General features: G+C 43.7%; 1 protein-coding gene across 1 annotated transcript in view; it reads right to left on the minus strand.

Annotated features, from left to right (window-relative positions):
* LOC146863663 (long-chain-fatty-acid--CoA ligase ACSBG2-like) overlaps positions 1-26,034 on the minus strand; it is a 309,705-nt gene that overhangs the window by 218,696 nt on the left and 64,975 nt on the right. Inside the window, exons 4-5 of the mRNA XM_085636650.1 lie at positions 23,762-23,882; positions 14,388-14,468 (exon numbers count right to left, since the gene is read on the minus strand). Coding sequence (XP_085492776.1) covers positions 14,388-14,468; positions 23,762-23,882 — 202 coding nt within the window. The remainder of the gene's footprint in view (positions 1-14,387; positions 14,469-23,761; positions 23,883-26,034) is intronic.

Consider the following 26,034-nt stretch of genomic DNA (forward strand, 5'->3'; position numbering starts at 1 on the left):
TTTTCTGTGGGCCCAGAAGGATAGCTGTAAGCTGTTGCTGGTCTGATAAAAAGAGAGAAAATGAACCCATTAGTGATCCTATGATACAGCCAGTAGTTGACCAAGAGAAATCAGAGATGAGAGCAATAGAATTACAGCTCCTCATTCTGGAAACAGTGAGTCATTTGAAGGAACTTAAAATCACTACAGCTGTCTATAACGTGTCAACTGTCAAGGGGAACTATATATGACGATTTAGGGATTAATGTTATAAAGTGTTTATAAAAGAATTAATATAAGAACCATAATTTATATAACAGACAGGACAATACACATGTCCATCATCATGGCAGCAGACAATTAGAATCAGATATTAAGAAAACGAACATAGACGATAGAACTGGATAATAGTCCAGTCCCCATCATAGTAATGGCATAGTCATACCCTACCATATAAACAGTGTTGCACTCAAGAGCCTAGCATGATAGCTCAATGTCTATTACCCTAATAAACCGCGTAGAAGAGAGCGTCTCTCGTCAATTCCGGTCAGAGCGAACTGATACTACGGGAGAAAAGCTCCAGTTAAAATAACCTGCGACAAGTACACAATCGAGATCAGCTGTGGGGCAAATTAGGGGGATGAACCGTTCGTGTGTATGGCTCATACGTCTTATACAATATTGGACGCCATCTAGAAGTGGTAAAAAATAAGGAGGAATGGTCAAAGCATCCACATTTGGGACAGGCAAACCATCATCTCCCGAGTGATTTGAAATCTAGAAAGAAAGGTGCGTTGTCCGCGTAATTTATCGGCAAAAAAACAGTCCATGACATACATCAAAAGCCATTTGTGTGAAACAGGAAGAAGAGAATAAAAATAACGGGAAGAAGAGAGTAAAAATAACAATGAAGATCTCTTCCGGTTTGCAGGTCAAATTATTAAGTATCCATATTTGAGTCAGGGATAAACGTACCAGCAACTATCTCCCGGATCGAGAAAATGTACCGGACATATAAATGAATCGCCAGCGTACGTAAGAATGACCGCCATCTTGGAGTGATCAAGTGTATATGGAACAGTAACAGATTTATTCGTACTGTTCTCTCTAGCGAGCATACATGCTCGATCCAAGAGATCATCAGGTGAACGCGATGTGAACTATAAAAGTAAAAAAATAACCCTAAAGATAACAGCATGGGGTTTTTATTAGATTTCAAAGAAAAGAAAAGAAAGGGTTAAGAGTCTAAAACAATAAACCTGAGCTACTTAAGTGAAAGGGAAAAAGATCAATATATATAAAGCGCAGAAAGGTGTAACAGATATAGAGTGAGTATGAGAAGGTGAGGATAAAAATGGCACAGTAATAATAGTCAACAGAAACAGCAATAAAAATGAAGGAGCTTGATCAAAACATAATAACATTGATTTTTTCAAACCGTTATTAACAGTGCACAAATAAAGATGAAAAAGAAATAGTGTGATAACGTATATACATATTCAAATAGAAAATGGAACTCTTCATTATTTTTGCATGCTTTAAGGAATAGGGACTATACAACCCCAGTTGCGAGTTGGAATAATCACATAGCTAAAAACCATGTGTTCTACATGATCAATCTCCAGATACATTAAATTTCTTCAACCTTTGATCTGCGGTAGAGGTCAGATATTTGATGTAATCCTATGGCAACATGTACTTTACTTGTCAGTCAACAACTAAGTATGCGCACCCACCAGGAAGGTCACACATCTGGTAGCCTCACTGAACATTCATCTGGGGAGGAAATGAGTATACACCCCATCTGTAAGAGGAAGATCTAGGTATTACAGAAAATAATGTAATTCCTCCTCAGTGTTGTGTCCCAGTTCCACACTCCGAAGTCTACAGATCCAGCCTGCTTCATTTCTTCTAAGGGATAGCTCCCTATCCCCTCCTCTTGGGTTGTGAGGGATATGGTCAATCCCCATGAACCAAAACTCATCACCACAGCTGTGATTTTCTTGCATATGATAGGTCAGAGGGTATCTTAGATCACTGTTACCTAAAGCCCGTAGGTATTCCTGAACTCTAATCTTGAGAGGTCTTTTGGTGCTGCCCACGTAAATCTTTTTGCATGGGCAGCCCAATATGTATGTCACATACATTGTTTTACAGTTGATCATATGCGAGATGTTATACATTCTACCCGTATTGAAACTGAATGTCTTAGTTCTGTTTTTACCCAGTTCACAAACATTACAATTCCCGCATGTATTGAAGCCTTTGGAATTGTGGGACAACCAAGTTATTGGCTTTGAGGTGGTCACATAGCTGGGACAGAGAAGGTTTTGGAGGGTCTTACCCCTTCTGTATATAACTCTCGGCCTGGGGGTTAAGGTGTCTCCTAGACTTGGTATAGTAGTGAGGAGGTGCCAGTGTTTCTAAGAATGTTGTTCCTACCTGGACGACCTATCATTTCGGGGGTGAACTCCCCGACAGAAAAACTGTCCGAATATGTGGATCAATACTTACAGCCTTTGGTCCAACATTTACCTGCTTATATTAAGGACAGTAAGGACATCCTAGTCAAATTTGAAGGATTGACATGGTCTTATTCTCTGCTGTTTGTTACACTGGACGTCACCAGCTTAAACACCAGTATTAAGAAAGATTTTGGTGTAAAAGTATTATAATTTTCCTGGGACAGAGAACAGCAGACCACTACCTGCACAATGATGTACTTATGCAAAAGACGGACATTATCCTGACAAAAGATTTCTTTCTCCATGACTCACAGTGGTACCATGTATTCAGGGCACAGCAATGGGCTCCAGGTTTGCTCCCACCTACGCCGGGCTCTTTATGGGCTGGTTTGAGCGGGGGCATGCCTGGGGCCATCATGCTGCCAGATGGATGGAATGCGTGATTTTCTGGGGCAGGTACATAGACGATGTTATTATACTCTGGAATGGACCTGCTTCGGACCTGTTGGAATATCATGCATTCCTCAACGATAATCCCTATAATATATGGTTCACTATCAACTTCAGCAGGGAAGAAATTGATTTTTTGGACATTAAGTTCTTTGTCCAAAACAACATTGTACAGAGTGCTACTCATCGTAAGAGCACAGCGTGCAATAGTACCCTACATTTTACCAGTGCACACCCTCGCCATGTTATAAATAACATTCCGTATGGCGAAATGGTGTGCATGAGAAGGAATTGTAGTACAGACAATACTTTTTCCAGGAATATCAGGGAAACAAAACAATGCTTCCTCGCTAGAGGGTATCCCACAAACAGTATGGAGAAAGCTGACAGGAGAATTAGCAATATGCCCAGGGAATCCACGTTAAAACCGAGAATTGCAACGAAAAATAGGAGGGTCCCAGTTACATTCACAACATAATACAATGACCGTAGCAGTAGGGTGTACAACATTCTTAGAAAATACTGGCACCTCCTCACTACTATACCAAGCCTAGGAGAAACCTTAACCCCCAGGCCGAGAGTTACATACAGGAGGCGTAAGACCCTCAGAAACCTTCTCTGTCCCAGCTATGTGACCACCTCGAAGCCAATAACTTGGTTGTCCCACAATTCCAAAGGCTTCTATACATGCAGGAATTGTAATGTTTGTGAACTGGGTAAAAACAGAACTAAGACATTCAGCTTCAATACGGGTAGAAAGTATAACATCTCGCATATGATTAACTGTAAAGCAAAGTATGTGACATACATATTGGGCTGCCCATGCAATAAGATTTACTTGGGCAGCACCAAAAGACCTCTCAAGATTAGAGTTCACGAACACCTACGGGCTTTACGTGACAGCAATCTAAGATACCCTCTGACCTATCATATGCAAGAAAATCACAGCTGTGGTGATGAGTTTTGGTTCATGGGGTTTGACCATATCCCTCACAACCCAAGAGGAGGGGATAAGGAGCTATCTCTTAGAAGAAATGAAGCAGGCTGGATCTGTAGACTTCGGAGTGTGGAATTGGGACACAACACTGAGGAGAATTACATTATTTTCTGTAATACCTATATCTTCCTCTTACAGGTGGGGTCTATACTCATTTCCTCCACAGATGAATGTTCAGTAAGGCTACCAGATGTTTGACCTTCCTAGTGGTTGCACATACTTAGTTGTTGACTGACAAGTAAAGGACATGTTGCCATAGGATTACATCAAATATCTGATTTCTACCGCAGAACAAAGGTTGAAGAAATGTAAGCATGCGGGGATTTATCATGTAGAACACATGGTTTTTAGCTATGTGATTATTCCAACTTGCAACTTTGGTTGTATATTCCCTATTCCTTAGAGCATGCAAAAATAATGAAGAGTACCATTTTCTATTTGAATATGTATATACGTTATCACACTATTTCTTTTTCATCTTTATTTGTGCACTGTTATTAACGGTTTGAAAAAATCAATGTTAATATTATGTTTTGATCAAACTCCTTCATTTTTATTGCTGTTTGTGTTGAATATTATTACTTTGCCATTTTCATCCTCACCTTCTCATACTCACTCTATATCTGCTACACCTTTCTCCGCTTTATATATATTGATCTTTTTCCCTTTCACTTAAGTAGCTCAGGTTTATTGTTTTAGACTCTTAACCCTTTCGTTTCTTTTCTTTAAAATCTAATGGAAACCCTGTGCTGTTATCTTTAGGGTTATTTTTTTAATTTTATAGTTCACATCGCGTTCAGCTAATGATCTCTTGGATCGAGCATGTGTGCTCGCTAGAGAGAACAGTAGGAATAAATCTGTTACTGTTCCATATACACTTGATCACTCCAAGATGGCGGTCGTTCTTACGTACGCTGGCGATTCATTTATATGTCCGGTACATTTTCTCGATCCGGAAGATAGTTGCTGGTACGTTTATCCCTGACTCAAATATGGGTACTTAATAATTTGACCTGCAAACCGGAAGAGATCTTCATTGTTATTTTTACACTCTTCTTCCCGTTTCAAACAAGTGGCTTTTGATGTATGTCATGGACTGTTTTTTTGCTGATAAATTGCGAGGACATCGCGCCTTTCTTTCTAGATTTCCACTCACTCGGGAGAAGATGGTGTGCCTGTCCCAAATGTGGATGCTTTGACCATTCCTCCTTATGTTTTACCACTTCAAGATGGTGGCCAATATTGTATAAGACGTACAAGCCGTACACACAAACGATTCATCCCCCTAATTTGACCCACAGCTGATCTCGATTGTGTACTTGTCAGGGGTTATTTAAACGGGATATTTTCTCCCGTGGTTTCAGTTCGCTCTGACCGGAATCGACGAGAGGTTCTCTCTTCTACGCGGTTTACTAAGGTAAGAGACCTTCAGCTATCATGCTAGGCTCTTAAGTGCAACACTGCTTTTATGGTATGGTATGACAATGCCATTACTATGATGGGGACTGGACTATTATCCAGTTCCATCGTCTATGTTCACTTTCTTAAAATCTGATTCTAATTGTCTGCCCCTAGGATGAAGGACATGTGGACATGTGTATTGTCCTGTCCATTATATAAATTATGTTCGTTATATTAATTCTTTTATATACAATTTTATAACATTAATCCCTAAATCGTCATATATAGTTCACCTTGACAGTTGACACGTTATAGACAGCTGCAGTGATTTTAAGTTCCTTCAAATGACTCACTGTTTCCAGAATGAGGAGCTGTAATTCTTTTGCTCTCATCTCTGATTTCTCTTGGTCAACTACAGGCTGTATCATAGGATCACTAATGGGTTTATTTTCCCTCTTTTCATCAGACCGGGAACAGCTTACAGCTATCCTTCTGGGCTCACACTAAATTGAGAGGACCCAGATCCATCAAGACTTGGTCTTTAGCGTGCAAATTTGACATGTATCAAGGGCCCTTATCATGCTTGACTCAGTGAGTATTGAGGGGCTTGATGCTCTTATCCTGCAAATCTACATTGGGCCTCTCATTGTACACAGGGAATGGGCCTCTGATATGTATTCTTTTCTCCTGTGTTGCCCTTCCCTTTTGCAGGAAGCACTCTCTGGATGTTTTATCATTTTATATAACTATGATGGCGTTGTCCAACTGACCTATAAACAGATTCTCGCCCAAACATAGGCGAACTGCTCTAAAAAGTGAGTACTCTGTTCCCGATGTCTGTGAAGCAATTGTACCCTCCCCTGTTGGACACCTTACCGTCAAATACGGGAGGGCCAGTTATTTATGCTCTCTTGTTCTTTCTATTTTCGTTAAATAGATTTCAGAAATAGACGCTACTGCATCAGCCGTGCTTATAATCAGTTGGCCTGATTACCAGAGCATCTTTTATACCCATGGTGGGTTGATCATTTTGTGAATTATGTTTTTTTCAGATATCGTAGACCCCTCAGGTTCTGTCTCGGGTCTATTGGCACCCTCAGCAAATATGTCTATGGTGCTGGCTCTTCTATGGTGCATGTAGGCTTTTCTTCTCCTTAGTGTCAGTTCATATATCCTTATTTCAACCTCCTGGTGGGTTTCCTTTTTGATATTTTTTCTTGGTATGAGACCTTTTCATTCTCTTCTCGACGCTTTCTTCTTTCTTCCCCTCTTGTTCCTGACGTTGATTAATTCTATCTTTTAAATGGTGGATTTTTTGTTTCTCGCTGTTTCCAAACTTTTAACTTTGTGAAAGCTTTGGATAAAATAAACAAAATAAATCAAACAGTTTTTTATATAGATTTTTTGTTTGGCAATAGATGGTTGCCTTTTTGTACATACAATCTCCTTAACAAGATGATTGGACATAGTATGGTGCTTATACATTTTTTTTAACATGTCCATGTTTGTAATTCCTGTCAAATGTCCTTGTTCAGTGTATTTATATGTGCATATTTTGTTAAATTGACAGCCCTGAAGAAGTCAATGTGTATGCGTTAGCTGCTCAAAACTAAAAAGATCATTGTTTTAACGCTGTTTGAATAAAATAAGTACTTTTTGAAGAACATATTGTGGACATGGATTAAATATTTTTCCTTGTTTTTGTGGTGCACCTTTGCTTTTGGCTTAATTGTGATAATCCTGTATTGGATCGCATTGTGGCAGTGGGTTTGTTGATAGTGTGCACACAGATCTCTATATATCCCCAATAGATAGACATATTAGACTAGGGATAGTGCGTCAGGTGCTGTGTCCTATAGGGTTCCACTGTCTAGCCTTCTCTTTTCTGTTGTAATAATAGGACCTGTTAAATGCGGCACTTAGACTTGACTTCACTGGTATATTTAGAGCTATATAAAACAATAAATAATAGTTAAATTAAGAGCTTTGTGTTTCAGGTGATTAGTAGTTAGAGACGCTTCTTTGACAATGAGGAAAACAGCGCTCCACACCAAAGTCAAGGTTATTGCTTTAGAACAGTGGTCCTTAAACCTTTGACTTCAGTGGACCCCCATTTAATCATTGCCAGAATATGAGGATCATCACTGTATTATAATTGATATTCAGGGACCCCTACTGAGTCATTATTGGATTCTGGGGACCCCCATTGAGTCAGTTTTAGAATCTAGAGGCCCCCACCTACGCAATTTTGATCATTGGACCGCAAAACAATAGGCAAAATTTCAAAGAAACATTCATCAAACAAATAAACATTTTCACATAGAAGTATAAAAAAAATCCAAGTTTTAATTTTAATGGGAAGGTTGGTGCTTATCTAAATTCAGATGAGGCCACCCACTGTCTAGACTCGCCAAAGGAATAAAAATTCAATTTAAGATGGAGAGGTAGGCTGTAAGAAAGGCTGACTTTGTTTTAAGTACATCACTAACACACCTCAAAATCCAGTATTTGTTTTCTGCTGCTGTAAGTATGAAAGATGGTGAATTCCTACTATTTTTCCCTTTGTTCCTGGTGCTCCCATGTATTTTTCCTTTTTAGGTTAAATTTGTTGGGTTCCAGATTCCAAGTCAAGCCCCAGAGTGTGCAAATCTAGTGACTCGTATGCAGTGTTTGTAGTGCACCCAGAGATGATTCCTACTCACTCCCCCATACAAATTAAACAATGCCCCATCAGTTTTATTTTTTTAATGAACTGCAATGGTTTGACATTATCTATATCAATAAAGGTTGTATGTAGGAGGGAAGATGGCTGGAGCCAGGAGAGAAACAACATTGCCAGTCCAATCCACATGTCTTCCTATCTATTGTCCCTTTGGCCCAGAGCCTGTCTACAAGGAGTACAAAACCCAAGTGAGAAGCCCTCAGTCCCTCCCACTCTATCTCTTTACAGACAACCTACTCAGTCCCCTCCTGTCAGATGTTCTCTCCCTCTGTTCACAGAAACAACTGTAACATATGCATGTCATTTACTACAATCAGGTCCCTCAGTATCGCACTTTACAACCGGATCGCGTTCCTCCTTCTCCTGGACCTATCCCCGTCTGTTGATCATCCTACACTACTGTCCTCTCTTGACTAACTAGGCATTGCAGGTCTTGTCCTCAATTGGTACGCATCCTACCTCTGCACCCTTCCTACAAAGAGGCTTGGGACATTTGAACCCCCACATTTTGAATTGTTATCCGACAGGGATCACCTCATGCTGGCTGAACTGCCAACTAAGGAGAAGAGTTAGGGGCAATGAATATACAGTTTGATTAGGAATATAAGCAATAATTTGTTAGTGGAATATCCAGGTATGTTAAGAGTTATGACGCCAACCTGAAATCGCAAAATTATATCCAGCAGGGCTAATAAACCCAACACCACCTAACTCAGTTAAACTTTTAGACTGCAGAAAAACAAATGAGTCTTTTTATCACAGAGAAATCTTAGAGATTACAGGTGTGGACCTGTAATTGTTGCATTGTTAATGTCCATGGAATATCAGAGTCTGTGTACTCCCCACCACATCCCTTGTGCAGTACCTTAGTTCCTAACATTCCTTAGCCACAGATATTCAAGATCTGAACTCTTTCAACATGGGAGAGTTTTCAGATGGCAAAGCAAGGGACAATAGATGGCTATCTCTCCGGGTTGCACCAATGGTTGAAAAGTGACATCTTTCACATCCAGAAAAAGGACCAAGGTGGGTGTGTTCTGCTTTTCAGTCTTCTCTATGGATAAACGAATTTCTAATAATTGAACGTGGAGAGAATCAGTCTCTTTCTCCAAGATGACTGCACATCCAGAACTATGACTGTCTGGTAAGGTTGGACCTCCAAGACACTTCAGTTCCTGTTTCTGCCCCCAGCCATGAGTTGTTTCAATCCTCTTGCAGGGCATACCTCACTGAAATATGTTCCCAAACTCTTGAGGCCTAACTCAAAGATATTCAGTTGAAAACGCTCAACAGGCTTAGTTCTTAGGGTTTCTGGTAGATTTCAAGTTCTCCATTTCAAGTGTTCTGCTGAAAAGTTGGTGATTTTCTCCAATAGATAATGAATGGAAGTGGAGGGGTTAGGAGGGTGGGTTTGGAGGCTGTGGCCATGCAGGCAAGAGTGGTGGGGTGGTGGGGCCGGGTGGTGGGTACGGCGGACGATGATGAGGGAAAATTAATTATTAACTTCATTTTTCCGCGCCATTGTCTGTCAAAATCCCCCCAATCCGGCCCCACTGTTCTTACCTGCACGGACCACGCTATTAATTGTAAAGTGCATAGCTCAATAAAAGTCAAACTATCAGTAGGAGCGTGGTATATACGCATATGCTGATGAGAGTTGACTTTCATGATTTATTAACTAGGAGCAAGCACTGGATGGATGGCTGGGGGTCTCAGCTTACCGTGAATAGGATCCATCTGGATTACTGTGCTCCCTACACCAGACATGCCTTCCCGTGGAGGGATGTGAACTGGAAGAAGATGGCTCGGAGCCTTAACCTTCAAGGAGGTCATGTATGTCTTCTTTGGAAAGGTCAGAGTTCATTCTGCAGGTGTAATGTTCAAGGTTGATTCGGTGAACATTGTAGTTTTTGTATGGAGTGGAAAGTGTGATGCTTGACACTTCAATGCAAAAATGTATTGAGGTTAGGCAATGGAAGGGAAAAATGATTGTACATATAGAAATATAAAATAAACTTTGTTGGAAAGATAAACGACGGTAGAGGAAGACAGTCTTAAAGTTCAAATGCAAAAAGAACTATTGATGGACAGAATGCAGAATTCACCCCAGTACAGAGATCTGGGCCTAAATCCATCGTTTTGTTGCTCACCATGCCATTCCAGTTTGGACCCAGCCATATGCAAATCAGTCTTGACCCTGTGCCCAATGGGAACAGTCCAGCCCGAACTGCCAGGCCAGGTCCTCCCTGGACTGGAAACAAGCATCCTAGGACCAGTTCCGGGGTTTCACCCCTCTTCAGCCAGGATAGCTTGATTCCAGTGACATGGAGAGCACGGGACTCACGTCTGAGCATACCCGTCCCACTCGGGGTGACAAATGCAAAAAGAACTATTGAAACCGGTCCTAGGATGCTTGTTTCTGGTCCAGGGAGGACCTGGCTTGGTAGTTCGGGCTGGACTGTTCCCATTAGGCACAGGGTCAAGACTGATTTGCATATGGCCAGGTCTAAACTGGGGTGGCATGGTGAGCAAAAGAATGATGGATTTAACCCAGATCTATTGACTGGGGGAGAATGTTTTGATTTGTTCTGCATTCCATCCATCAATTGTGTCTCTTTTAGTCTTAAAGTTCAAAGCAGAAGAGATCTGCACATGTCTAAGTGGGAGAGAAGGTAGTGTCAGAGTTCAAAGCAAAAGAGGTCTACACAGGAGAGTAGGTAGTGTCTGAGTTGAAAGCAGAAGATGTCTGCACAGGTCTAAGTGGGCGAGTAGGTAGTGTCAGAGTTCAAAGCAGAAGAGGTCCGCACAGGTCTAAGTGGGAGAGTAGGTAGTGTCAGAGTTCAAAGCAGAAGAGTTCTGCACAGGAGAGTAGGTAGTGTCAGAGTTCAAAGCAGATGAGGTCTGCACAGGTCTATGTGGGAGAGTAGGTACTGTCAGAGTTCAAGGCAGAAGAGGTACGCACAGGTCTAAGTGAGAGAGTAGGTAGTATCAGAGTTCAAAGCAAAAGAGGTCTACACAGGAGAGTAGGTAGTGTCTGAGTTGAAAGCAGATGAGGTCTGCTCAGGTCTATGTGGGAAAGTAGATAGTGTCAGAGTTCACAGCAGAAGTCGTCTCCACAGGTCTATGTGGGAGAGAAGGTAGTGTCAGAGTTCAAAGCAGAAGACGTCTGCACAGGACTAATTGGGAGAGCAGGTAGTGTCAGAGTTCAAAGCAGAAGACGTCTGCACAGGTCAATGTGGGAGAGTAGGTAGTGTCAGAGTTCAAAGCAAAAGATGTCTGCACAGGTCTGAGTAGAAGAGTAGGTAGTGTCAGAGTTCAAAGCAGAAGAGGTCCGCACAGGTCTAAGTGGGAGAGTAGGTAGTGTCAAAAGGTCCGTAGAGATCTAAGTGAGAGAGTATGTAGTGCCAGGGCTCAAAGCAGAAGACGTCCGCACAGGTCTAAGTGGGAGAGTAGGTAGTGTCAGAGTTCAAAGCAGAAGAGGTATGCACAGGTCTAAGTGGGAGAGTAGGTAGCGTCAGAGTTCAAAGCAGAAGAGGTCTGCACAGGAGAGTAGGTAGCGTCAGAGTTCAAAGCAGAGGAGGTCTGCACAGGTCTGAGTGGGAGAGTAGGTAGCGTCAGAGTTCAAAGCAGAAGAGGTCCTCACAGGTCTAAGTGGGAGAGTAGGTAGCATCAGAGTTCAAAGCAGGAGAGGTCTGCACAAGTCTCAGTGGGAGAGTAGGTAGCATCAGAGTTCAAAGCAGAAGAGGTCCGCTCAGGTCCAAGTGGGAGAGTAGGTAGCATCAGAGTTCAAAGCAGAAGAGATCTGCACAGGTCGAAGTGGGAGAGTAGGTAGTGTCGGAGTTCAAAGCAGAAGAGGTCTGCACAGGAGAGTAGGTAGTGTCAGAGTTCAAAGCAGATGAGGTCTGCACAGGTCAAAGTGGGAGAGTAGGTAGTGTCAGAGTTCAAAGCAGAAGAGGTATGCACAGGAGAGTAAGTAGTGCCAGAGTTCAAAGCAGATGAGGTCTGCACAGGTCTATGTGGGAAAGTAGGTAGTGTCAGAGTTCAAAGCAGAAGATGTCTGCACAGGAGAGTAGGTAGTGTCAGAGTTCAAACCAGATGAGGTCTGCACAGGTCTAAGTGGGAGAGTAGGTAGTGTCAGAGTTCAAAGCAAAAGAGGTATGCACAAGAGAGTAAGTAGTGTCAGAGTTCAAAGCAGATGAGGTCTGCACAAGTCTCAGTGGGAGAGTAGGTAGCATCAGAGTTCAAAGCAGGCTAGTGTGGACCTGATGTTGTGGACACAAACAATACTGGTGCCAACCACTCTGAGTGGCTGACTATACTTGGCGGCGTTTTTGGGGAGGGAGTTTGATGGGTATAAAAGCAGATACTATATTATGCTGTTGACCTGACATCTCTATGAGGTGATCGCCATGATACTCTGAGTCACTGTACTGGTACGCCGCCCGGCCCCTGGGATGTGGGCTGAATGGCTGTGTGCATTTTTATAACGACGGATGTGCTTTGAGATGACATGCGTGTACAGGTTGACTTAATGGATGCCTTGTTTATAACTCTGCAATAAAAACATGTTTAAAAAAAAAAAAAATCAGAGTTCAAAGCAGAAGAGGTCTGCACAGGTCCAAGTGGGAGAGTAGGTAGCATCAGAGTTCAAAGCAGAAGAGATCTGCACAGGTCGAAGTGGGAGAGTAGGTAGTGTCGGAGTTCAAAGCAGAAGAGGTCTGCACAGGAGAGTAGGTAGTGTCAGAGTTCAAAGCAGATGAGGTCTGCATAGGTCAAAGTGGGAGAGTAGGTAGTGTCAGAGTTCAAAGCAGAAGAGGTATGCACAGGAGAGTAAGTAGTGTCAGAGTTCAAAGCAGATGAGGTCTGCACAGGTCTATGTGGGAAAGTAGGTAGTGTCAGAGTTCAAACCAGATGAGGTCTGCACAGGTCTAAGTGGGAGAGTAGGTAGTGTCAGAGTTCAAAGCAGAAGAGGTATGCACAAGAGAGTAAGTAGTGTCAGAGTTCAAAGCAGATGAGGTCTGCACAGGTCTATGTGGGAAAGTAGGTAGTGTCAGAGTTCAAAGCAGAAGACGTCTGCACAGGTCTATATGGGAGAGTAGGTAGTGTCAGAGTTCAAAGCAGAAGACGTCTGTACAGGTCTATATAGGAGAGTAAGTAGTGTCAGAGTTCAAAGCAGAAGAGGTGTGCACAGTGGAGTAGGCATTGTCAGAGTTCAAAGCAGACGAGGTCTGAACAGGTCTATGTGGGAGAGTGGGTACCGTCAGAATTCAAAGCAGATGAGGTCGGCACAGGTCTAAGTGGGAGAGTAGGTAGTGTCAGAGTTCAAAACACAAGAGGTCTGCAGAGGTCCATTGGGCGAGTAAGTAGTGTTAGAGTTCGAAATAGAGGAGGTCTGCACAGGTCTAAGTGGGAAAGTAGGTAGCATCAGAGTTCAAAGCAGAAGAAGTGTGCACAGGGGAGTAGGTAGTGTCAAAGTTCAAAGCAGAAGAGGTCTGAACAGGTCTATGAGGGAGGGTAGGTAGCGTCAGAGTTCAAAGCAGAGGAGGTCTGCACAGGTCTAAGTGGGAGAGTAGGTAGCGTCAAAGTTCAAAGCAGAAGAGGTCTGCACAAGTCTAAGTGGGAGAGTATGTAGCGTCAGAGTTTAAAGCAGAAGAGGTCTGCACAGGTCTAAGTGGGAGAGTAGGTAGTGTCAGAGTTCAAAGCAGAAGAGGTCTGCACAGGTCTAAGTGGGAGAGTAGGTAGTGTCAAACAGTCAGAGATGTTAGAGCATGAGGTACCATCTGCTTTCAATTGTGCTGGGGTTGCCCGCTTGCCGCAATCTGATGCATTAAAATGGCAGGTTTGCCGGTTGGAAAGTATTGAAGCAAACTCTGAGCCGGAAGGTACCCTGCCTTGCACCGAAAGCCCAAATTCAGTTAGAGGACACATTAGGGTAAGAAATTGCACTGAAAGCAGTATAAATAGCTGATGTTAAGTAGACCTGTGCAGACATTTGATTACACTCCCGAAATCTGGGAAATTCTCAAATGTTGCATTTCGTGACATTCAGGAGATTTCTCCAAATTATGTAAAATACAATTTTTCGTAATTTTCGAAAACCGCATATCTCGAACCAGTCTCCTATCGGTATCTCACAAGACATTTTAACGAAAGGTGTGACTTAGGTAAAAAGGAAAGTGGCATTAGTTGCTGGCAAATCACATTTTGCTACCAAAGCACCATTGCCTATCATTTTCAAGGAATTTTGTGATTTTTTGTGGGGAAAAAATATGTGGCTTTTACCAGCCTTAATATGAGGCCATATTGGGATTTGTAACTTTGTGTGACAGTGGGAGAGAGGGAGACCTGACAAAGGACAGTGGGAGTTCCTCACCGTGTAGAGGTTGGGTCTCTTCTCCTTCAGATCATCGCTGTATTGTACGATGGCCTTCAGATGAGGGAGCTGGTCCTGGACCTAAACTCAGCACAAAGGAAACCAAAACAACTCAGTTATTACACACATGAGCTATGAAACAACTGATGACCTATCATCAGAAAACACCAAGATCAAGCCCTAAGCTTCTACTACTTGTCACACTGAAGGCACTAGTTTTGAGTGCAAAATACACAGTTTACCTCGGAACAGGGAACACTTAAGGCTGTATGTGCATTGGACACATTCTATACCGATCCAAAACCTGTCAGGCCCTTGTCTGTCAGGATTATAGGCTAAGTTTGAAATCCACACTTGGTCTAGACTTTCTGTGTGCCTCTGAGGCACCCAGTGGCTCCAGGTTTTGAGACAGCTTCAGCACTTTGGTCTCACTCACTATTCAGGACTCACTTGGCTGGACCTCTGTGCTGGCCTCTGAGGGTTCTTAGCAGGAAGCCGTAGCATCTCGAGGGTTCAGAACTGCTGCTTCCAGCACTTACCCACGATCCTGTAGCACTTCATTATTTCCTCCAGTGTTAAAGTGCTAGGGCTCTTCCTCTTCACAGTCCCAGCACCTCCTAAAGAAGCTTGTTCTGCCCTCTCTGTGAAACCCAGTTTACAGTACTAGTTGTCTACAGATATTCAGTGGAGCTGTGACCCTAATACAAGCAGTTTAGCACACATCTATTAAAGACATTCCCAAGGGCTGGAGAAAAGGAAGTGGCAAAGGCGAGAAGAGAGTCATCAAACAGGCGTGGCTTTCAACATGAGCTTCTGGAAACAGACTTCCCAAGAATGTTGTACCTCTTTTTTTAGGTCGAGCGTGAGCGTACTACCTCTTGTATACATATATCTCTGTGGGACAAAAGCCATTCTTTGCTTCTCATTTGTGTGTTTCAATGTCCTTTAAAAATCCTTGCTTACTAGTGGCCAGTCCTGCCTCTTTGTCCCTCCTTTTTCCTCCAAGGAGCAGGGACTTAGTACAGTATCATTACCCTTTGTTCTGTTGATTTGCTCATGGGAGGGGGGGGCTATTTTATTATGTTTTCAACCTCTTGTTACACTGTGGGTGCTCAGATATAACTGCTTACATTTTATTGCAGCATTCACGTCTTGTCCTTCCTGTCTGTCTGAAGCCAGAGGCAGCCGGCCATGCTTTCTAGCTACTGCAGCTCTAAATCATGTAAAAAGTTAAACCAAAACTTAAACACAGCTTGAAATGATACTTTAATATGCATGCAGGTTGTGTTTTTTCCTCCCCTCCAGGACTTGTGCTTGGCTGCTGGCTGAGGAGTTGGAAGTTTCTCCTCATCAGTTTTGCATTGAGGTTAAAATGTTTCCTTCTGGAAAAATTTCCCCTTTAAAATGTGCATTTGAATAGATTACCTTAATTAAAAGTAGAACAAGAACACAGGGCCAGCACAAGGGCTGTGTGATCACACTGGATACTGACTTCAGAGGGGCAATTTTTCTGAGTTTCTTTCCACACATTCCTGGCCTCCTGCAATTTCCAGACAATAACAATTTCAAAATAACTCCGGTGATTGATGTTTCTTGCTGGAGAGATCAGAGTTGTCTAGAGGATGAAGTTTTAACTCATTGCAAGGTAGCCAGAGATGTAATATGCCAACTGCGAGGAAAGTGTACCATGCAGATTACAAAGTGCATAAGATGTATTTTGGTCAATGGGTTACTGCTCTTCTGTTATTTGCAGCTTATAAATTAAAATCCTAACAGAACAGTGAATTTATAACTGTCACCAAAGACCTGCATGTACTGCAAAGTAAAGATTAGAAGAGATATTATAAGTTGTAAAAGGGGTTCAGCTGGAAGGAAATTGATTATTTTTATTTAAGAGAATCCCCAACTATGGTGTTCTGTTTTCAATTCTGAGTTTGTGCTTCTGGGTCCCAAGCACTCTTTAGCAATGCTGCCTACCAATATGCATGACTTGTGACTCCTACACCCTGTAGTCCTCTGTATTATGTAACATTTCCTTTATACTAATTTATACACTTATGATTGATTGTCTGTGTAATGTGTGTGTGATGCCTAATGCTCCGACACCCTACACTGGTATGTGTGGTGCTTTATAACTAATTAAATGCATTTGAACATTAGTAGTTATGGAGCCTTAAGGGGCACTGTTAAAGGGTAGTAGTGAGGGAATCCGCATCACTCAGTCTTACATCAACATCACCTGAGTACCGCCTCAGCATCAACAAAGTACCAACTCCTCATCAGTGCACCACCAGTGCAGCACCAACTCAGCATCAGCAAAGCACCACCTTAACATCAGCCCTGCACAGCACTATCTCAGCATCAGTGCACCACCACCAATGCAGCCCCACCTCAGCATCAACGCACCACAACCTCAGCACAGCACCAACTCAACATCACTTAGCTCCACCTGATCACCACCTCAGAAACAGTGCAGCACCACCACCACAGCATCACTTAGCACCACCTCAGCATCAGCACATCAGCATCAACACAGCACCATCTCCTCATCAGTGAGCCACCACCAGTGCAGCACCAACTCAGCATCAGTGCAGCACCAGCACAGCACCATCCCCTCATTAGCACAGCACCACCTGAACACCACCACCTCAGCATCAGCAAAGCCCCATTTCAGCATCAGCACAGCACTACCTCCTCATCAGTGCAGCACCATCTTGGCATCAGCACAGCCCTACCTCATCAGTGCACCACCAACTCAGCACCAGCGCAGCACCAGATCAACATCAGCACCGCACCATTTCAGCATTAGCACAGCACAATCTCTGCATTTGGGCACCACTACCAGCACAGCACGACCTCAACAGCAACTCAGGACCCATGCAACACCACTTCAGCATTGGTGCAGCACCAACTCAGCATCACTCGGCACCAGCGCAGCACCACCACCTCAGCATAACTCAACACCACTCATTATCACTCAGCACCACCACAGCATCAGTGAGCACCACCTCAATATCACTGAGCACCACCTCCAAATCAGTGCACCACCGACTTCATTATCACAGCACGACCTGTGCATTTGCATAGCACCATATCCACATCAGTACACCACAACTTCAGCACAACACCGCATTAGCTTTACTTAGCCCCAACTGAGCACCAGCTCAGCACAACCCGAGCACCAGTGTAGCAGCACCACCTCAGCATGACTCAGCACCACCTCAGCACCAGCGCAGCACCACCTCAGCATTAGCATAGCACTATCTCTGCATGAGTGCATCACCACCAGTTCAGCACCAAAGCAGCCCCACCTTTGTAGCAACTCAGCGCCAATGCAACGCCAGTTCAACATCGGTGCAGCACCAACTCATCACCCAGCACCACCTGAGAACCAGCTCAGCACCACCTCAGAACGAGCGCAGCACCACCACCTCAGCCTCACTCAGCACCACCTCAGCCCTGCTCAGCCGCACCTCAGCATTATTCAGCACCACCTCATCATCACCTCCTAATCAGTTCACCACCAACTCAGCATCAGCGCAGTATCTGCGCAGCACCACCTCAGCACCAGCACAGCACAACATAAACATCAGCACAGCACCATTTGTGCACCAGTGCACCACCACCACCTCGGCAGCAACTCAGCATCAACAGAGCATCACCTCAACACAGTACCACCTCAGCACCAGCGCTGCACCTCCACCTCAGCATGACTCAGTACCACAGCATCACTCTGCACCAACTCAGCATCACTCAGCACCACCTCAGTAACATTCAGTATCACCTCCACACCAGCACACAACTACCTCAGCATCACTTAGCACTACCTGAGTTTCATTCAGCATCACCTGAGCACCACATCTGTACCAGCACACCACCACCTCAGCACCACTTCAGCATTACTCAGCACCACCTCAGTGTGACCTCAGAATCTGGCATCTGTTGATTCTCTCCTAGTGTCCTCCAGCTGCTCGTGTTGTAATTCAGGTACTATTTCTCAATCTCCACCCTCCTATTGTTTATGTCCCTGCATAGCAAAAAGCTATAAAAAAAACAAGCATTACAACAGGCAGGAAGAGGTTGCCAGCATTGCAAGGACAAAAAAAACTAGAAGACATTTTTTTGATCATTCTTTTTTAAAGAGTCATTCAATTGTACACAATGTCTTCTTTAAACTCCACTACGTAACACTCCACAACACATACCATTCACCTTCCCTACACTCCATCACATACAGTCTCACACCACATAATTCCAATATACTAACAAATACATAATTACGATCCACATACAACTGCACACAATACCACATAAATTTTTTTTTTGTATTTTTTTTTTGCAGAGTTTTATATAGCGTGAACTTGACCCAAATCCAATCAAGTATCAGAGCGCTTTACATATCACCAGTTACGTTAACGAGGACACATAATTCCACTATACAAATCCACATCACAGCTTCACACCACACAATCCCACAACTAACAAGTACAATCCAACCCACATATTGGTACATACCACAGACATCCACTCCAATCCATAACACATAAGTAAGAGATATTTACATTTAAAAAGTCAATAGCTCCAACTCTTTCCTTTTTTGTTTAAAATCATAGATCTGTTGCTTAGCTCCTACCTATTTGTTCTTTTCCGTCACCAAAAATCCAAAGCTATACACAATGTTCCATGCCACACATTTCAGCTCCACACATTTCCAAGCCACACCACATAAGTTAACATTAAACCACATAATACAACTCAACAACAAAATGACACAAAACCACATAAATCCAATCCACACCACACAATTCTACATGGTGCCGCAAAATTCAACTGCACACCACATAATTAAATTGTATAAGTTAACACTCCACACAATCCCACTACACATAATGCCACTACACTAAATGCCACAAAACTGCCACCCATATATTTCCACAGCACACCATGCCACATAATGACACTACACAAATCCACTCCACACAACTAAACTCCACACAATTACACAACTAACTAATCCAATCCAGGCTACATAGTTCCACTACACACCACAGACATACACTCCATAACACATAAGTAAAATACATTACCATTTACAATGCCAATAGCTTAAAAAAAATGTGAGACCGATTGCATTTTCAACACTTGTTATACCTTGAGGCCATCACACCATGTAATAGTCCTTCGTCTCCATACATGTACGAGAAGGTTCAGGGTAAAAGGGATGCATGATACCTGTTCTGGAGGTAAACAGGAAGGGGACGGTGGTCGTGGTGTTTGTCACAAGGCAGGAAAGAGGACGTTGAGACTCTGCTTGAGAAAATCTCGACACTTGAGGCAACATGAGCAAGAGCTTGTTTTGATCTTTTACTCCATGTTTACTTGGACTAGGTGAAAAAATGTTATGCTAGTAAACTCTTGCAAAATGTCCTCTATTTAGTTCTACAATTGTGACACAAAATCCTTGAGATTACACAATAATGCCAGGTCATGTAATTGAGACTTTGTACAGGTAAAAAACCCTATTGCAGGAGCTTGGGAAGAACACAAATAAACTGAACACAAGCAGCAGTTGTTTCCATCACATGCGATTTTGTGCTCTTTTCAGAGTGACTTGTGCCCTTGCACCAAAAATGGATGTGAGGAGACACCTCACAATGACCTTCGGCTGTGTGCAGTGGAGGGTTAGCAGACAACTCCCTGTGCTTTATTCAATCAATCAATCGGGATTTATAAAGCACAGCTAATTACCCGATAGGGTATCCAAGCACTTGCATCCCAGAAGGCTTATTCACACAGCCAGGTCTTGAGGGACATTTGGAATTCCGAAAGTGAGGTGATGGTCAGTAGGTGCATGGGGGAAGCTGTTCCAGCTCATTGCTGTGATGTGGTAGTAGGTGCGTCCTCCACATCTGCTTCAGTATATGCAGGGAGTATGAGCAATTAAAAGGGAGGCAGAGCATAGTCTTCTCGATAGTTGGTGGAAGGTCAGGCGGTGATTAATGTAGGCGGTGCTTGGTTGAGGCTGAGAACCTGCAGAGGTTGTGTGTGATAATGATAGTGCTGCATGTTATATTGACCTAGCTCTGAGAGTACACAGATCCACATGTGATTTAGCGAAGTGTTTAAGTGAATACAACAAAGTGTGGCCATCATAGTGCAGAAGCTGACCAACTGTTCTTGGGGCACACTGTTGGGAACATTTATGATTTTACCCTGACATGCATCCGCACAGGATGTGGACTTTCAAAAATGTTAACCATGTGTGCTTACTTCACTAATAGTGCAGTCACCGTCATGAGTGGGACGTTGTGATGGAGGAACCCGTCCACAGAGATCTAAATCAGGCCCTTACTCACTTGTTTGATTCTCAAAATCCACCAGTAGGGTAAGGCTGGAAGCTGTAGTTGTGCATGGCCTCAAGAGGCCAGAACATTTATCCCAAATTCCATCTAAACCAGCTAGCAGAGTGGCAAAATGCTTAGAGTGAGATAAGCCTAGTTTTCTTTCCCGCTGATGTGCCCCCTCTTTGGGCAAGCTTCTGCACCTTGTCCTGTTCTCCATGGGTTGAAAGATTATTAAATGTCCATTTGTTCCAATAGCTAGGAAAGTTCCCCTCATCACACCTGGAACCGTTAGGTCCTCGGACTAGGCTTGTAGGTACTAGGTCAATCCCCCACCATGGCTTCTGCAGGGTCCAGTACTCTGTGGTCATCTTGATGCTCTTAAGGTCGGGAGTCCTTCTGCTGTCCCTGGAGCAGGAATAGAGCAGCGCAACGCGTGACGCGTAGAGAGTTGTTCCATTGTCTGTTCGCCACCAGGAGTCAAGAATCCGTGGGTCCTTCTTTCTTGCAGGGTCTTGTTTCTTCAGGTGTTTCTGCTTAAGTCCAAGAATGTTCTGAGGAGGTGGTGGTGAGGTGTCAGGCTTATCCCCTCCACTATCCAGTGACAGAAGGATTGCTGCAACTCAATCTTATCCACTCTATTGCCCTATTCCTACTTCCTTTTATGCACATCCTCTTTGGTTAACAGAAACAATTCTGTGAACCCTTAAATTCAAGATGGCATAATCCTTTTTCCATTTGGAAGGGCTCAGGCTCTCCCCTAGCCACTCCCCAGTTCAGACTGATATGCCCTACCCTCTGTCAAACCCTAAATCCGTTTTTCCCTCCTGCTGGGGTTAGAGACATAAAGTCTAGGATGGCTCTGACAATGAATAGGAGCAGAGTCCACCATCCCGATTTGTGTTAAAGGCAGCCATATTGTTTATACGACACTCTGCCTTTGTCCTGTGTTCTAATGTGAAATATGGTTTATTACTGTTGCTTTAATGTAGAGGAAGAAATGAGGCAGTTTAGCAAACTCTGTAGAGGTCAAGAAAAGTAGTTTTAGAGACAATTTAAACTTGGACTTTAAAATCAAAGAAGAAATTCTAGCGCAGGAATGCCCCCACTGAGGATAGTTCTAAATTACCAGAAATCCTGCATAGAAGGTAGTTGCATCCCAGCAAAGCCTTGCAAAGTATGGAATAAACTGGCTGACAAAATCAGATGTCTCAACAATTAGTTGGCATTACAGGAGGGACGTACGTCCTGGAATTTCCCATAACCAAGGTCACAACTAGGGGTGGGCGGAATTTGCGAAAGTGACTTTCGCAAATTATCGCAAAAATGTTAAAAATCTCCGCAAACACGCGGAAATATTGCGAAGATGCGGAAGTTTTTTTCCCGCCCGTTCGCAGTATTTTCTGCGTGGTCGCGGCTTGCCAACTTACCCATGCAGTTGCTCGCGGGCGCAGCCATCTTGTTTTTACTCTTCTCGCGGTGCATGATCGCGAGAAGAAACACGTGATCGCGCGACCAATGACATTACTGCGGACGCGAACTGTCACGAGACAGTGCAAATGGCTACCAACAATCCAACATCTCGTGGAGAACGCGACGGGATCGGGAAAACTTGTCGGCGAACGCGGGGATTCAGGTAAGGCGATCGCGCGAGAATGTATTATTTTACAGCGCGAGCAAGAAACAAATTATCGCTAAGCTGCGGAATGCGGAAATTTTGACATTTTCGCGCTCTCCGCGGAATGCGAAAATGTCAAATTATCGCAATTTCCGCGAGCGGAACGGAAATTTAGCCCAGGCCTAGTCACAACACTGCCTGGTTTGTATGTACAGCTTGAAAATCTATCCTTACACTTCCTTACATTTGTGCCACATGCATAAGTCATACTCAAGCCACTACATCAAATCTGGACATCACTGTCTGGGCACCAATCAACACAGCAACACTTAATATTAATAAATGGCACTGCTACCAACAGTCTCTCTTGATAAACACACCTCACAGTCAGAATTACCCATGGTCAGCAAAGTGCTTTGAAATCTGCAGTACAGTACAGTATTTGGTTAGATCACATGTGTGCTTTTTTGTTAAATGTCTTAAACCAGATGAATGTTACAGCATCATTAAACAATGAAGCACCTGCTTGGGGGTGGGGGGGGGGGTGTAATCAGTGTAAGACAGAGAGGTACTGTCAGAGCTGAGATATCATGAGCTGGTCAGGGGTGAGATGCATTGTCACAGCTAGAATGAATTGGAGTACTGGCTCTGATCAAAACTGAGGGCAGTAAGAGGCGTGTGAAATCAGAGTCCTGGTGCTGGTGTGGATTGAGGCTCACTGTCAGAGCGTGTGTAGATCTTGGTGCAAGTGGTGGCTGAGGTGCATTGTCAGAGCATTTTTACATCTGAGTGCCTCTTGGAATCATGGTGCATTGAGAGAGTAGCAGCAGATGTGAGTGGATGCCCTGGTCAGGGCTGAGGTGCCTTGTCAAAGCAGTTTCCATTCTGAGTGTTGGATTTACTCAGGTGAAAGGTGCACCGTCAGATTAGTATCAGATCAAAGTAGTTTGGGGACTGTACTGAGTAGTGGGTCTGGTCAGAACAGAGAAGAACCGTCGTATGTTTGTCAGGCTCCTGTACACTTGCAGGACATTTTTAAATCTGAGCGTTGGTTACAATTCTGGTGCAATGTGTGAGAGCCTTTAGATCTGAGCTCCACTCAACACTGAGGTGCGCGGACTGAGCTGTGTCAGATCTGAGTACTGGTCCTGGTCAAGACTGAGGTGCACAGTCAAAGTTCAGTCAAAGAGTGGACTGTAGGAGGTGCTGAAGCTCATCAGACACACTCTGATCTCTGAGGATCTTGCTGGTCACCTTGTCCTAAAGCCGCCCTGCCCATTTAATGTTCATGGTTAAGGTAAGGCGATCTTGTGGCAACTATGCTGAAGACCAGACTTTGCCTCCTACTACTTTGAGCCTTAGATATCATTGTGAGACATATATAGGGAAGGAGAGAGACTGAGTGAACATCTCACCTGCAGAATCTTCTCCAGTTGGTGGTGGTCGTCTACTAGAAGGATGTTGGCTTCGCTGTTGCTGGCCACGTACCGACAGGCATCCGCTGAGCTTGTGGTGTATATTCCAGCAGGAGTACCACTGCAAATAACAAGGAGGAGGGTAGAGTTTGAAAGCCATGTCTTTGGGTTAAGAAGATGCTTATGTGTGCCACGAAGGACTCAAATGCTGTACGGGTGATTTTCAAAGACTCCTTAACAATCCCCTCACAAGCTGGAACTAAACAAAAGCCATCACAGAAAACAGACAGTCTGGGGAAAGGCGTGTTTGCTCTTTCACCTTGTGATGGCATGAGGTGCATGCCATCCTCAAGGACCGCTCAAAGTTGGCAGCAGGTAACTATTCACCAGCAACCTTATGGATGTGAGTTCTACCCTGACCCACTGCTGCCATACACACTCGGAGCTGTGCTCAAGGCTGCACCACCACAAGAACTGCCGGCCACTGAGTGTATGCAGGCACAAAGCTCCTTACAGAGGCCTCTCCTGCAGGGCTGACTCTGGTTAGGCTGACTCTTCTAGCATCCACTACGTAGACTCTTCCTGCCCCTGCATGCAGGCCCACAAAAGCACTTCACCTACCTCTAAACCAAGATCTTCACTAAGTTTTTCCATTAAAAAGCAATCTTTTTTACACACAAAGATTTTTGAGGTGCCCACCACCATACCACCCTGAAAGCACCTGATCTCAACAAAGATTGTGGGGTGCTAGGGATTAGGCAACTAGAGAGGCTGATGAATCTACATTCCGGGGATCTTTGGTGGTTGGAGGACCCAAGTCACCGTCCACTAACAGCAAGAAATACCCCGCACTTCAGCGGGGAATACTCATAGCAAGAGGAAGGGGAGAGATGTTCAGGTTGTGTGAGGGCAAATCAGCACTAAACTGGACTTACGGAATCTGCTTTTGAGCGTCATTGTGTGCAATTGTTGCAGGGATTCTGCTTATGCACAGAACTATGCGCAGGAAACCAGGACCTCAGAGAATTGCGGTGTACCAGAAACTCCCCTCAGAACCAAGAACCCCATATCCGACTAGCTTAGTGTCCCATTCGTTAGCCTAGATCTAGCTAGGCGATCCCAATGTATAGACAACCCAGAACATGCGACTTAGATATTTCTCAGGAGTTGTGAGAATCCGAAATACCTGTTTGTACTTATTTAGCAGTCCACAACAGAATAATACAGACACAGTAAAGTTTAAAAAGTTTATTTTATAAACCTCGCGTCCTAAGATGCAGTACTTTGGCTAACACTAGCAGACAAATGGTTAAGATCAGAACCATACACAATGCAAGGAGCAATCATAATAATAATGACAGTGGTATGCAGCCACACTCCTTTCTCTAGCAACTAATAGGTTATTATACTAATAGAAGGTCTCTTAGGCTAATATGGGGGACCCTATACCGTATAGATCAGCTTAGTGGAATCACATCACAGGATCAGCTAGGCTCTCTCATGCATCAGCTCTTCTGTTTGAATGAAACTAAAACATTCTGTCCTGCAATATTAAAAGCACTTGTCCTTCAGATATTGGCAGCTGCATGTATGATATGTCTAAAAAGTGGTACGATCAATCTGAACACAACACTCTGCACCGTCTAGTGTCCTAGACTTGTTCTTTACATGATGTACAGACGAAGGTCGCAGCACAGCGTTAAGAATGTTAAACAACAAGCTGTTATCCTGTAAGGCAAAGTCGAGTAAGCATTTCTAAACTGAATAACATTTAATAACAGTGTCGCGTGCAAAGCAGCAGAAACGGCAAGCTGGCTTTCTAACAGTTGTCTCGGTTATGCTATCTTAGTGTTGTAAATAGGGAGTGGCTAACCCATCCTACACAATGTTCGAAGATTCCGCCTTCAACACATTTCATCGTCAACTCCACTTCATTCCCGTGTTTCCTCTATTTGAGATCTTTTGCGATCTCTATTTCTTGATATTTTGTTTTGTTTTCAGTCTTGTGAAGGGTTTTTATGCCTTATTGCATTTTCTCCCTCTATAGCACACATTTCCTTCTCTTTCTTACCTTATTAGAGTTAGAATAGTTGTGGTTCTTTACTTGGAGTCTCCACCTTGCCCACTGAAGGACAGCGGAGAACAGTGATGTGGCCGCTGGAGAAGGTCACCCTCTTCATCCTTGGCCAGAAGAAGGATAATGAAATAGACATGAGGAACAAACCTCATTTGCACCACATGTGTCCTCCTTAAATATATTACAAGCTGTCCCA

Source organism: Triturus cristatus, chromosome 2_1, assembly GCF_964204655.1.
Source record: "Triturus cristatus chromosome 2_1, aTriCri1.1, whole genome shotgun sequence".
NCBI lineage: Eukaryota > Metazoa > Chordata > Amphibia > Caudata > Salamandridae > Triturus > Triturus cristatus.